The sequence below is a fragment of the Dryobates pubescens genome, chromosome 4, assembly GCF_014839835.1.
Source record: "Dryobates pubescens isolate bDryPub1 chromosome 4, bDryPub1.pri, whole genome shotgun sequence".
Classification (NCBI taxonomy): Eukaryota; Metazoa; Chordata; class Aves; order Piciformes; family Picidae; genus Dryobates; species Dryobates pubescens.
The window spans coordinates 1,073,248-1,088,216 of record NC_071615.1 but is presented as its reverse complement, the minus strand read 5'-3'; the positions used below and the strand labels follow the sequence as shown (position 1 = coordinate 1,088,216).

The 14,969-nt window shown below is 52.6% G+C and overlaps 1 protein-coding gene across 1 annotated transcript; it reads right to left on the bottom strand.

Moving 5' to 3' along the window:
• Positions 1–659: 659 nt before the first annotated feature.
• On the bottom strand, positions 660–10,513 carry SSTR5 (somatostatin receptor 5). The gene is made up of 2 exons (XM_009897357.2): positions 10,465–10,513; positions 660–2,623 (listed from the first exon to the last, which is right to left on the bottom strand). The coding sequence occupies exon 2, from the start codon at positions 2,553–2,555 to the stop codon at positions 1,443–1,445; it is 1,113 nt and encodes a 370-aa protein (XP_009895659.1). The 5' UTR covers positions 2,556–2,623; positions 10,465–10,513; the 3' UTR covers positions 660–1,442.
• Between the last annotated feature and the right edge of the window lie 4,456 nt (positions 10,514–14,969).

Here is a 14,969-nt window from a genome sequence, read left to right as displayed (position 1 = left end):
GAGATCATCCAGTCCACCCCTCCCTGCTGAAGCTGGGGCACCCACTGTGGGTTGCCCAGGATCAAATTGTCCAAGAGGGTTTTGAAAGTCTCCAGAGGAGACTCCACAGCCTCTGGGCAGCCTGCTCCAGGGCTCCTGCACCCTCAAGGCAAAGAAGTGAAACTTCCTGTGTTGCAGTTTGCACTCCTTGTCCCTTGTCCTACCACTGGTCACCACTGAGAAGAGCCCAGCCCCATCTTCAGAACCTCCACTCTTTAGCTGTTGATCAGTATTGATCAGATCTCCTCTCAGGCTGCTCTTCTCCAGGCTAGAGAGCCCCAGGTCTCTCAGCCTTTCTTCCCAAGACAGTTGCTCTATTCCCCTAAGCATCCTTGTGATACTCCCCTGGGCTCTCTCCACTACTTCCCTGTCTTGAACTGGGGAGCCCAGAACTGAACTTAGGAGATCTCTCTTCTTGGAGATCTTAGAGGTCTTTTCCAACCTTAATGATTCTATGACTATGACTTTCCTTTTGGTGTCCAAGCAGGCTGTAGAGCCACAGCTCCCTAGACTCGGTCCTGCCACACCAAACTGTTGCCCCTGTGATGGTTTAAGCATCCAAGACTCAGCCTGATGAAAGGGGAGAGTCAGAAGGGGATTGAACTTGGTTTAATCTCTGAAAATACAGTTTATATCGACGTCCATACTGACATTCAGAACCAATAAATATACACAACAGCTTTCCTGGGCTTCACAATCATCATCACTGACATCATAATGAAGTGGTTACATTACATTTGCTAGGCAGCTTGGGTTGGACTGTGCAAGTGTTAGGAATACACTGAAACCTTCCAGCAACATTCTCCCAGTCTGCCTCTTGCCTCTTTCTTGCTGTGCTTGAAGGATCCCCCAACACTATGAATCTCCCCAGTGGGTGCAGGACAGTTAACCAATGTCAATGGACCTCCCAGCACTCTACAGCCATACACATTCCCAGATCAGTGCTGGGACCTGTGCTGGATGAAATTTCCTCCTAAGAAAGAGCATTTTGCTTTGTAAGGGACCCCCCAAAGATCCCTCCCAAAGGTATTATCTGAGCTGCTTTCTGCTCTGTGCTGATGGCAGCAGCCACAAGCTCAGCTTCACAAGGTGGTTAGAACAGGCTTGGTGCTGTTTTGCATCACCAGAGTGGTTCAAAGCTGGCAAGGGTGTGCCAGTAAATCAGCTCTCCAGAGTGCAGAGCGTGGTGAAACACATCTGACTTAGCCACACCACCAGCAGAGCTTCACACAGCCCAGTACAGACCGTAACACTTTTAGCTGGGGAAGGGAACTGAGTAAAGTCTATGTACATTTCTTTGAGCATGTGGGTCTCCAGACCTCAGCTTTGCTGTGACTTCCTCTCTCCTTGAAGTCCCCGAGGCGTCCAGGTCTACAAGTGCTTTGCAGTGCCAAACCGTGCCCTCACACCTTGCTGGTCTGCATGTGTCCATTGAACTCAATGTTCCTCTGGGTTAACATGGACTCCTGCAAGCGGCTGCTGTTCTCCTGCCTGTGTTCCATGGGGTCACCATCCTCCACACCGTTGCCCTTTCGGAGGCACAGGACCTTCTGAAAGCTCTGCTTGAAGTTGTCAGAAAGAAACCCATAGAGGATAGGGTTGGCACAGCTGTTCGCATAGGACAGGACCACCACGAAGGAGTAGACCCCAACCAGCACAGGGTCTTCTGGCAGGATGAATATCAAATTGACAATGTTCATCATGTAAAAGGGGAGCCAGCAAAACACAAAGACCACCACGATGATCACCACCATCCTGGTCACCTTCCTCTCCGACCTCCTTCGCCTCGTCGACCCCACTCGGATCCCCGAGGACTTGACCTTGATGACGATCAGCAGGTAGCAGAGGCAGATCACCAGCAAAGGCCCAAAGAAGCCCAGCACCGAGGTGTAAATGATGAAGGCTGCCGACCAGATGCTGACAGGCTCCGGCCAGTTCATGTTGCAGGTCTGGAAGTCTTCCTGCACGTCGGCGAAGATGATGACCGGCAGCACCACCAGGAAGGAGAAGGTCCAGACCGTCAGGCTGATGAGCTTGGCCACCCTGGGGCGCCTCCACTTGGTGGATTTGATGGGGTGAACCACCGCCAGGTAGCGGTCCATGCTCATCACCGTCAGGCAGAAGATGCTGGTGAACTGGTTGATGCCGTCGGCAGCCATCACCAGCCTGCACAGGAAGGAGCCGAAGGGCCAGTAGGAGATGGCATTCTGGGTGGCCATGAAGGGCAAGCCCAGCATGAAGAGCACGTCGGCCACGGCCAGGTTCAGGATGTAGATGTTGGTGACGGTTTTCATCTTGGCGTAGCGCAGCACCACGTAAATGACCAAGGTGTTGCCGCTGAGCCCCACCGCGCACACCAGCAGGTAGCAGATGGGCACCAGCACCTTGTTGATGTACTTGAAGGCAGGCTGCTCTGAGAGGGTCCCATTCTCAGTCAGGTTGGCCAGCAGGGAGGAGTTCGCCTCTCTGGAACCAGCTTCTGCGCTGAAGGTGTTGGGGAAGTATAAAGGATCCATAACTTTGTACCCCCTCGGTTCTCTCCTTGCCAGGCTAAGGGAGATCAACCTTCACAGGCATCTTGTTCCTGGAAAGACAAAACAGAAATAGAGAGGGGGAAAAAAAAAGGGAAGAAAAAGAGAGAAGTTTCCAAGAAGGCTGAGTTTTACACATCATTTCATTTGCTATCTATAGTCAGAGAGTTGGTGTTTGAATTATGCTGTCAGCACATGCCAGGAGATGATGAGATCAGTACCTGAGCAAAGGAACTGCACAAGGAGAGAACCCAAGAGCAGTGTCCCAGTAGGTGCAGGGATCTCTCTCACTGCCCAAGTGCTGGGTCCCAGTAGGTGCAGGGATCTCTCTCACCGCCCAAGTGCTGGGTCCCAGTAGGTGCAGGGATCTCTCTCACTGCCCAAGTGCTGGGTCCCAGTAGGTGCAGGGATCTCTCTCACTGCCCAAGTGCTGGGTCCCAGTAGGTGCAGGGATCTCTCTCACTGTCACAGGCTCCACACAATGGGGTCAGGGCTGGGAGCCTGCAGCATGCATCCCACCAGGAGAGAGGGTAATAGACATCATGCACCACAACCTTCCTGCTCCTCCAGAGTGCTGTGTGGCCAAAACCTGCTGGTGACAGTCAATCCTTTCTCTTCTGCTGAGAAATGTTAGTTCCTCCATGTCTCCTGTGCCACTCGGCCATCAGACCTCCCCCTCTGACCTCCTCACTCTCCTCACTTTTGTGAAATCAAGGAGCAGGAGGGGTAACACCCTCTGCTTGCACAGAACCCCACAAACACAGGACCCACCTTTCCTCCGAGCTTCTGTCTTAAAACTGATCCAGAAATTGTTGGAAGATCATTTTGAAAGACACTGACCAAAGAGTGTGTAAGAAATCAGACCAAAAGCAGAGCCCTGGCAGCAGGGCTAAAAGCTTGAAAGTCCTACTTGGTTCAACTCTAATGTCACTTAGCAGAAGGTGCCTGGAGAGGCTCAGGGACTGACTCAGCCCCATCTCACCCCCATACAAGCTTTGGGTGCTTTCAGAAGCCAGGAGCAAAGATAGCTCCTGGCTCTTCACATCCAAAGCTCCACTGCAATGTTTCACAGGTCTTCCTGTTTACATAGAAACAGTCTGAGTTTGAGATCTTCAAATGCCACTTACTGCCTGGCAGAACCAATTGAGAAGCCCCAGGGATCAGCAGCAGCTGTGTGGGTGGGAAGCAAAAACCCTTCCTAAAAACCAACAGAACCCTGGGGGTGGGGGGGGGGGAAATAAATAATTAAAGCAAACCCACGAGGTACAGGAGGGAAAGGACCATGCCTGAGAACACCTCTCCAGCAGGTCAAGCCACGGGCATGTGGATGTGAAGCCTGCAGTGGAAAGGAGCAAGCTGTTTCTTTCCCATCTCTCCAGACCCTTCTGTGTTTGTGAACCCTTCTCCTCTCACCCTGAAGGGTCTAAGAAGCACCTTTCCCCTGCAAGGAATCCAAACTGCAGTGGGCAGCTTCAGGGCATAGACAGCTGAAGAGATCTGGTGATGGAATAGAGAATTGCTTCGGTTGGAGGAGACCTTGCAGGTCATCAAGGGCAATGTTGTTTATTTAGGCAGTCTGAAAAGGGCTGAGCATCTCCACTGCTGTTTCTGTGCCGTGCTTGATTCACAGGCATATTTTTTCATGGCCTAGGTAGGTGTTTGTAAAGCTTTCTGCTATATAAAGTTTAAAGCATCTGCTGTGGGAACGAGGAGATGCACAACACCAACCCAGCCCCAGATCTCACCCAAGCCTAGCCAGCAGGCTGTGGTGAGGGTGCTGAGGCAGAGCATGCCCAGCAGCTTCTCTTCCCATCACCTGATGATGAAGTTTCCATAATAATCCAGGGGTAGGAATCTGGATTCAAACCCACCCAGCCCACATCGCAGCCGGGCCCTCCAAACACAAACAAAATGCTGACTTCCCCAGGCAAGCCAAAGCCTTCATGCCTCCAGCAGGAATGCAAACACCTCCAGGAGGAATGCAAACACCTCCAGGAGGAATGCAAACACCTCCAGGGGCGGTGCTTTCTCTCGGGGTGAGAAAAGCTGCGGCGAGTGAGAGTCGAAGTGCCTCCAGCTCCCAGTGGCAATCATGAATATGCTGTTCTGATTTGGAAGTGTGCAGATGGGAGGTAGGTGTCTCACATGCAACTCCAGGGCTGGGAGGAGATGTACCAGAGAGAGCAGAAATCCAGGGTGGCTGGGATGGGAAAGCTGAGCAAGCAGCCAGAGCTGAAACATCCAAGGCTTGAAGATGGAGATGAGAAAGGGACAGGGAAGAGCTGCAGGTTCTGAACACGCTGCTGTGGTGTCTGAGGTTAAAAGCTGCAGCCATGGGCTTGCTGCAAGAGTTGTTGCAATCCTTGAGAGCACACTGGAGAGAAAGGTCAAGCCAGAGCAGGCTCCCTGTGCACAGCGTCCTGGAGTCATAGAATTGTTTTGGTTGGGAAAGACCTCGAAGACCATCAAGCCCAACTGTTGGCCTTCCACCACAATAAATAAGACTAAACTTCCACCAGAGAGGACAAACTCCAAGCCTGGATGAAGAATGGACTTTGACATTCTGCTCTAACACTGGTTTTGAACGACAAGGTTGTACTGAACCTCAGATCATTTGTGGGGGGACCGTGGAAGAAGCCACAGCAGCACCACACTCACAGAATCATAGAACCACAGAATGCATCAGGTTGGAAGGGATCCTTAAAGGTCATCTTGTTCAAGCTCCCTGCAGTGAGCAGGGACATCTCTAATTCAGGGCCCCATCAAGTTTGACCTTGAGTGTCCCCAGAGATGGGGCCTCCACCACATCTCTGGGCACCTAGCCCCAGTGTTTCACTACCCTCATTGTGAAGAGCTTCCCCCTCAAGTTTAACCTAAATCTACCCTGCTCCAGTCTGACCTTTTGATCTGCAGAGAACTGCATCTTCTTGCATCCCAGATGTTGTGTGACCCAACTGGTCAGGCAGGACCCCTGAGGGGAAGAACAGAAAGGTGCTGGGATGGAGCAGTTGGAACTGCGTCTTTGGAAGCAGCTCTGGTGCTGACATTGGGGAATGCCCCTCCCAGGCTAACTCAGCAACAGCCACTCTGGGTCAGAAAGTAAAAGAGTTGTTCTGGGACTGCAAAAATAGCAGGATAGGAAAAAGAATCAGTGCTGCCTCTCAGCAGGGGAGGCTCAGGAAGTGCAGTCAGGTGTGCCTCTCATCCCAGTGTTACATAAAAGGAGGATGGACATTTTTTTGTCTGAAGTTGAATCCTTTATACAGCTTGGAAATCACTGACCACCACATGGCACAGGAAGTTCTTTGAGCCTCTTGCTCCTTTCACCACATTTAGAGGTCAAGCCTTAGGAGACTCACAGGAATGTTTTGGTTGAAAGAGACCTTTAAGACCATTGAGTCCAATTATTTACCCAGCACTGCCAGGTCGCCACTGAACCACATCCTCAGCACCACATCCACAGGGCTTTTAAAGTCCTCCAGGGATGGGGACTCCACCACTGTCCTGGGCTGCCTGTCCCAATCCTTTGCAGCAAGAAGCACTGAGGAAGAGGAGTTCATGCTGTGGATAACCTGCTGCACAAAAGCTCTTCTTGACAGGGGTCTCAGGCTCTTCCAGTCACCCACTGGTGACATTTCTCATACACTCAAAGGGTTTTTCTTTGAGGGACCTTTGTGTGTCTTCCATGGAGTAGGGCAACTTTTCCAGCCTCCTCCTACAGCAGCTGTGATGCTCTCCTCCTGCTGGGCTGTCCTCAGGGGTCAGAGATGCCTCAGCAGTTAGCCAGTCTGCTTCTTTGGTATTTTTGGAGCTTCCCTCTTGGTTCTGAGTGAATATTAATCTTTGCTCTCTGATTTTTTTGTTCCATTTGATGAATTTTGCATCTTTCCCTTCCACAGCAGGTGGATTCAGAAGGAAACACATTTGCTAAGGCTCTCATGAAGAGTCTTGAGTCTCTTCACTGGGTGACAACCCGCATGCTGGCAGCACCAGCAAGGAACTGCTGTCATCTGAGTGTCCCCCATACACCATCTGGGGATGCACTGCTCTTAAAGTCACCCAGCTCTGAGCCCAGACCTCCAGAGTCCTCATTTTCAGTGCTTAATCCACTAAGCCATTGGAACCTCAGCACCCTTGCCTCCCAGCCACTGGCATTTTGGGATTCATTCTGGCATGGCAACAGCAGAACAACCTGCACAGCTCCATCAGCAGGCTTTGCTGGGTGTCTTTGATGAGCTTAGATGCTTTTTCCCCCCCCTCCATTTAGCTTCTATCTTATCCCTCACCAGCACAATTTTGCTTGATCTTACAGTGCCACTAGAGCACTTAATGACCATGAACCTCCCCAGACAATGACTCAGTATAATTAAGGCATGCTGACTGATACCCTGTACCCTTGTTTTGATATTCTTAATTAATCAGTTAATAATAATAATAATAAAACACCTCTAGAGAACTTCTTTCATGCAGATCATTTTCCCTTTGGTGAGAGAGCCCTGAGACATCATATTGGTCTGTGCTTTCAGCTTACAACACACACAAAAGGGGCAAGCTAAGGAGCTGAGAACACAGATCCAGAGCAATCACTCATGTCATTCCCAGTCTGCACTGGACAGAGCAGTACCCTGAAAACAGAGTAGGCATCCAGTGGAGCTGAACATACCTCGCTGCCTGTGCTGCTGCCCAGGAGAACTCAGAGAAGAAATAGCAGAGATCATGGAGTTGTTTCAGCTGGAAAAGGCCTCTAAGATCATCCAGTCCAAGCATCAACCCAACACCGCCATGGCCACTAAACCATGTCCCAGGGTGCCATGGCCACACATTCCTTGAACACCTCTAGGGATGGTGACTCCACCACCTCCCCAGCCAGCCTGTTCCAGTCTGTTCTGGTACAGACCACTCTGCTCAGAGGGTTTTAGCCTCTATGAAAGCTTCCCTAGCAGGTATCCTAACCAGACATGCTTTGGCTGGGCACATGAGCAGGTATCCCTCCGACAGCACAGAGCAGCCTGTTAGTGCCTGAAGCATCCTCACAACATAAGGAGGAACTTCAAACTGTTCAGGCAGATCAAGGCTGAAATTCTCCCTGGCTGTGGCTACAATAGCAAAGCAGAAAATCTCCCTGTGAAGTGCACTGCATCAGAGTATAGCTGGGATCAGGAAGGAATTGCATGAAGAAATCTAATGAGTCAAGATGTGATGTCTCTGCCTATCTACCACTAGAATCACCACTCTCTCTTCTGCAGCATCAAACATAATGGCTGTGAAGAGAATTATGACAATAGGAGAGCAGATTGCCGCTTCCAGGTGCGGAATGCCCAGCAGGAACAGACAAAAATGGTAATCCAGACAGCTACACCTCCCAAGCAGATGGCTTTGGGAGTGATGGGAGGAAAAGCACTTAGAGAAGTGTTCAACAAGTAACTAATAGCAGCAGAACTCTTTGCTTGTTCCTTTATCCCGTGGAGCTGGCTACAAAGTGAAGCAATTTGCAGTAAGAAAGCAAAGCTCTCCTGGTCCTGTAGCAGATTTGTCCTTTTAGGAATGAGAGTTCATCACCTGCTTCTTCAGCCACAACCCACGGGGCCTCATGTGTTGTAATTTCATGGCTGGGGTGGGCAGAGCCAAGGGCTGCTGCTGCTGCAGGAGGGAGAGCAAGCTGCTGGTGGAAGGAGAAAGGAGGGAGGTGGTGGTGGTGGTGGTGTGAAAGTTGGTGGGACCTGGCAGAGCAGCTCCTAAATAACACAAACACCCAGGCAAGGCTCCGTGTGAGGAGAAGGTAGAAGCAGCATCGTGCCAAGACCTGCTTCAGCATCTTACAGTTACAATAACACTCTTGTACTGAAGCAGTAGCTCCCTGGGAGCACAGAAATGTCATCAAAATTCTTCGGTTTTTCCACTCTCTGTCCTATTTCACCACCTGGGGTGAAAAAAGCAAAAGGCTTCAGCTCAGATGGGAACCTGCTCCTTGTTCGGATCTGCCATTAGATATTCCCCAGGGTGTGTTTCTCACTCCAAGCAACTGCAGTGATTGATTTTTCTCTGCAGAAGACACAACAAAACAAACTTCCTGGCACTGAATTGGATTTTCTGCTCTGACTAGTTACTCTGGTACTAAAATCTGACCAATGGGAGCCGAAGCTGGACGACGCCTGGCCACTTCTAGACCCCCTGCCAGGTTTAGGAGCTCTATTTGCCGAGCCGGCGACACTCTGTAACCACCCTGCTCGGCCCAGCCCAGCGTTTCAGAGCTCCCTGCGGAGATGTGAACTGGAAACTGGGTCCTACTTCCAGTTTGCAAACAAACAGCCCCTGAAACACTTTCGCTTTTGCCAAATATTTACGCAATAGCCGTGGGTTTGTTTTGGGTTGGGTGTGGGGTTGTTTCTTTTCTGACCCCGAGCACACTTCAAGCTTTGTTATGCTTAGCGGTTACTCACTTTTGGCTGCAGCTGGTCCTGTCACACAAGCACTCCTGTAAACCCCACGCTGGGTTTGGCTCCCGGGTAAGTTGGTTTAAGCAACTTCAGCACAAGGCAAGCGCAGAGCCCAGTCTGTCCATGCTCACACCCAGGCAGGTCTGTCTGGGGTTAAACTCTCACCGCAGCACTGACCCAGCACTGTCACCAGAAGGCTTTGTACCGAAACGCTTCTTTTCCACCCCTCTCTCTTCTGCAATCTGTTAACATCAGCTGATTTCAGGGATGAGGCAGACTCGAAAGATAATTCAGTTGAGGAATATTTAACTGGAGGTTGTGTCTGCTCCTAGGCTGAGAGGCAGATGAAGTACCCACAGATCCCTTTGGCTTTGGGGACTCTCCTTCCAAGAGAGCCCCAGCTTGAAGGAGCGCAGGAACAGCTTCTCTTGCTGCCAAGAAGTGGAACAACTCCAGGAGAAGTGACTGCGTGTGGGGACCTCCCAAGGTGTGAGGTTTCTGTCTTGGGCACATCCCACACCAGTAGTGCAGATCCACTCTGGCCACCAAGCCCTGGTGGCAAGGTCCCACCAGGAGATGGGATTCCCACCACAAGCACTATCAGACTCATCCCAGCACCCTAAGCACTGGCTGCCTGCTGTGCCCTGCACATCTCCTCCTCCACGGAGCTATAGAAGTCTCTCGTTCAGCCCAGCACAAGCCTGCAAGTTCCAAACGCCTCAGCCGGGCTGTTCTCTCCATGCCCTCCGGGGCACAGGTCTGGACACGGGCAACAAGCTGTGCCCAGTTCTGCAGGTGCTGGGAGCCAGCGAGGCACACGGACACAAGGTGCTGCTCCGACGATGACTCCCCAGGCTCCACTTTGACCTCGACCATCGACTTCTTGCCAATCACCCTGGAGCACATCCGACTCCCTGGGCTTCCCTCCTATGTTTTATCAGAGAGCAGCACCCTGTGTCCAGCTCTGACCCCACCATGGCTTTCTGTGCCCCTATTCCGCCAGGCTGAGGAGCATCCAGGGCTCTGCGGCTCAAGGGGGTGATGTATGGGGCTGTGCCAGCACATCCCTCAGCAGGTGCCTTTTCTCTCCCGTTCCAGCTTCAAAGCAACGCTGAGGATTGTGCTGTTTCAATGTAGTGCTCAGGATCGTCCTGCTCTAATGCCAGGCTGAGGATTGTCCTGCTTTCCGCATCTCGTCCTCGCTCCCCACCATCCCTCCGGCCAGGATGGGCTCACTCTGCTCTCCAGCACCAAAAACCGGGTGAGAAAAGCAAATTCGGGGGGAAGCTGCAAACGGGACCGAGCTCTCTAAAGCCTCATTCATCCCAGACAGCCCTCAGGAGTGGGGGTGCGCTTTGCACAGCCTCATCCTACCCCATTCCCATCCTTCCCCACACTGATCACTTTCGGCTCCCCCAGCCCCTCTCGCTGTTCCCCTATCGTCATGCAATGGTTACCTGCAGCTCCAGCGTTTCCTCTCCTCCGGGTGGAGGGATGAACCGCCCCGCTCCGGCTGCAGCCCCCTCCCCAAACCCCGTCCCCAGCCCGCCCCGGGCCGCTCCCCGAGCCGGGAGCGCACCCCGAGCTCCGCCGCTTCTCTCCGGCGGGCGGGGCGGACCGCAGCCGCTCCCCCCGGGGAGAGGAGGGACAGGGCTCCCGGCTTGGAGTCCGGGGGTGGTCACGGAGCAGCGGCAGGAGAGGCTATCACAGCCCGGGTGGGGACAGCCTCCGGCCACCCACTCTGCCGAAAGTTGGGCTGGAGGTGCCGGAGCAGCAGCCCCCGAGCCAGGATACTTAGTCTCACCCCCGACACCCCCCGCCATGCCAGCATCCCCCTCCTCAAGCGCAGGGATGTCCTTACCTGGCTCTGTCCCCTCGCAGTGCTGGCTGCTCAGCCCGCTGCACCCCAGTTTGGGAGTAGCCCCTTGTCGGGGCTGCAGCTGCTCCGGGGAGGGGCTGGGAGCACCCTTCGTGTGCCCACGGAGAGGAGACAGGGCTATCAGAGGAGCCCTGCATTGCCTCCCCTGGTCTAGCTCCCTTGCAGCTCTGAGAAGTCCTTTTAAAGACTCCTGCGGGCTCGTTTGCAGCGAGCCCCCTCCCCAAGCCTGTCAGAGACTCGCGGCTGCTACTCTGCTGCTGCTGCTCCGAAAGTGCAGCCCCTGGGATGAGACAATGAGAAGGGAATGGCATCTGAGCATCGGGGAATCAGTAAGGCTGGAAAAGACCTCCGAGATCCTCGAGTCGTCTGCATCTTGTTTGTTTGGTTCTCCTGTCCCTCGACACTGAGCACAAGGGAAGATGGTGTTCAAGAAACCTGGACATGGCACTTTGGGCTGTGGTGGTCTTAGGCTGAAGGCTGGACTCAGGACCTTAGAGAGATCTTCCAACCAAAAGGGTTCTATGAATCTATGATTCAATGATTCCATGACTGAGTCTACGATCCTGTGGGGTGAGAGGGTCACACTCAGCACCCTGCCTCTCTGGAGAATCACACAATGCTCTGGGTTGGAAGGGACCTTAAAGATCATCCAGTTCCAACTCCCTTACCATGGGCAGGGGACACCTCCCACCAGCCCAGGTTGCCCAAGGCCTCATCCAGCCTGTCCTTGAACACCCCCAGGGAGGAGGCAGCCACAGCCTCCCTGGGCAACCTCCTCCAGTGTCTCCCCACTCTCGCTGTAAAGAGCCTCTTCACAGGAGAGAAGGGGAGTTTTCCTCCATCTGCTTCCAAATCAGGCCTTACATTTCCAGGCTGGTGGAAGGATGTGGGATTAATACCCAGGCTGAACTAGGAGCTTGGTTTAGCCCACTCCTAAGCATCCCTTGACCTCGCTGGGGCTCTTCTGCTGGGGGGGAGGGGGGAAACTGCTGAAACGTTTTACCCTTTGCAACAAGTGGAATAAAAGTCCTAAATAGCTCTCCCTGCTCCACTCTGCACCCTCCCTCTGCTCTGACAGATAGAAATACCCAACTCAGTGTCACCTAAGCCTCTTTCCTTTCTCCCATGCATGCAGGGGGGGTGACCAGAGTGGTGGCTGTGTGGCTATGGGAGCAGAAGGCTCCTGTGCTCATCAGCATGCACAGGGCATCGTGCTTCATAATAATGTATATGATCTTAATCCTCTGGCCAGGCTTTTCAGTTAGGGCTGTGAGTGAGACACAAGTGTGAATGCAAGGGGGGGGAAAAAAAAACCAGAGGAAAAAAGAGTGGGCAAAAAGGGAGAAGGCAAAAGCTGCTTCTGGCTTGGCACTTTCTAATTCAATCTGCTGATGTATTTATGGTCATGGATCACTAAATTGAACCAAGGCTTCAGCCTGCTCTTGCCATGACAATGGGGAGAGTCATCTGATAAAAATAGAGTTGGGATGGTAAACAGGAGAGGAGAAGGGATTTTGATTACCTGCTTTGTAAAGAGGCCAAGCTGAATGTGATACAAGAGCCACCACGGTGGAGACCAGCTTGAAGCGCCACAGGGCTCATTTAATGACTCTCCATCATTTCTCTGAAGGGTGGAGGTGATGGGAGCAGGGCTGGGCTCTTCTCAGTGGTGGCCAGTGACGGGACAAGGGGCAGTGGGTACAAACTAGAACACAGGAGGTTTCACTTGAACTTAAGGAGAAACTTCTTGGAGGGTGCTGGAGCCCTGGAACAGATTGCCCAGAGAGGTTGTGCTTCTCTGGAGAGATTCCACACCTGCCTGGACATTGTTGATCCAACCTCTTGTAAGTGACCCTGCTTTAGCAGGGGGGTTGGAGTGGGTTGATCCCTGGAGGTCCCTTTCAACCCCTACCTCGATTCCATGACTCTGTGATTTTATTAGCATTTCATTTTCATTTGTGATGCAAAAAAAAAAGTCACAGAGAACCCCCTGGTGGTCCTTAGATTCCCCTCAAGCAAAGAGGACTTTTCTCCTGAAGAAACACTTGTCAGAAGTGTTTGTGCCAGGATCTGTGTTGGGCTAGAGGCAGGGTCTGTGTTGGGCTAGAGGCAGGACCTTCAAGCTTCTCGTGTTCTTTACCCCCCTCAAGCCAACAGCAATGCTCCCTTGCAGGGATGAATGGAGTGAACACAAAGAGAAACCTGCTCTGTTATCGTGCTTTTAATGGCTAATGCCCCTGCTGAGAGACCAAAGATCAGTTACACCAACCACAGAATAAACATGGGAGGAAAAATACCTCCTGGCACACCAGCGTGGGTGCAGGGAGCCAGCAGCACAGGCTGGGCACTGTCAGAGGCTTGTGGGGTGGTAGCTCAGATTTGTGGTGGTGAGGGTCAGTGTGTGAGGCAGCTGGGATATGCGGAGGACAAGCAGACAGCAGTGATCTCATAGCAGCCTTTGGTTCTGCTGGGCCTGTCCCTTTGGCTGTGTGAAATAGGTGCACAGCCTGTGTAGCTCTAACACTTTTGTGTTGAGGCTACAGAGAGGAGAAAGATTCAATACTGAGCTGAAAACCGCAGACTGCATCATTTTGGGTTGTAGAGTGCAGGAAGATGCCACACAGAATCCATCCAGGGTTGGAAGGGACCTCTGGGGATCACCCAGCCCAACCCCCCTGCTAAAGCAGGGCACCCACAGCAGCTCACCCAGGATCACAATGGCCAGGAGGGGTTGGAAGGGTCCTTCCAGAGAAGGAGACTCCACAACCTCTCTGGGCAGCTTGTTCCAGTGCTCTGTGACCCTCACAGTAAAGAAGTTCCTCCTCATGTTGAGGTGGAACCTCCTGTGCTGGAGTTCCTATCCATTGCCCCTTGTCCTACCCCAGGGTGCAAGTGAGCAGAGCCTGTCCCCTCCCTCCTGACCCCCAGCCCTCAGATATTGATAAATATTGATTAAATCCCCTCTCAGTCTTCTCCTCTCCAGACCAAACACCCCCAGGGCTCTCAGCCTCTCCTCACCAGGCACTGCTCCACTCCCTTCATCATCCTCATAGCCCTCTGCTGGACCCTCTCCAGCAGATCCCTGTCCCTCTCGAGCTGGGGAGCCCAGAACTAAAGGCAGCACTCGAGGTCTCAGCAGGGCAGAGTAGAGGGGAAGGAGAACCTCCCTGGATCTGCTGTGCACACTCTTCTTAATACACCCCAGGATCCTGTTGGCCTTCTTGGCCCCCAGGGCACATTGCTGTCCTTGCTGCCCACCAGCACTCCCAGGTCCTTTTCCACAGGGCTGCTCTGCAGCAGATCACCTCCCAGCCTGTATTCCTCACCCCCACAAGCCTCCCCACGTTGCATCCCAGCAAGTTACAGCACTGGGAACTGTGGAAAGTGAAGCTGTGGCTGCTGAGCCTCCAGCCCAGCCTTCCCCAGCAGGTTGCAGCCTGCTTTTCCTCTAAGAATTTTAAACCAGTATTTTTCCCCCCCTTTTAAACATTCCCAGTTGGGAGAAACAGGAAATCCATGGAGTGAGAGCTCCAGTGTGTTACTTCTAGAGGCAGCCATGGAGCTGGCTGGATGAGAGCAGGTGCTCAGCATCACTTGGAGCATTCCAGTCCAGCTGAGCTTTGGGCTCCAGCAGCGGTGCTGAGCCATTCACGTTACCATAGAAATAAATGGCTCCCTTTTCTGCCACTCATTGTGCAAAGCTTCAGCCTCCCCTGGCTGCAGATATCTAGCACCCCTCCACCTCACCAGCCCCGGCCATGGGGTTGGGTTTCCAATCTTTCCTTCTTCTCCTGGGAACTCCACAGGCAGCAGGGACTTCTCTTATGGTTTTCTTTTTCCTTTCTTTCATTCTTTCTTCTTCTTCTTCTTTTGCATGTAGTATTTTTTCAGTGATTGGCTTGCATTCAGCTCAAACATTTCTGAAGCTCTCAGCAAACATGCCTCAGCTCAGCTTTTAACTGGGAGACACTTCTCTATCTCCCAATTACATTCACAGCTTGGCTGGCTGAGGCAGACTGTTTTCACTTTGCCTGCAGAACACGCCGGGAAAAGCCAGGCAGTGGGAATCGCAGCCAGGTCGAG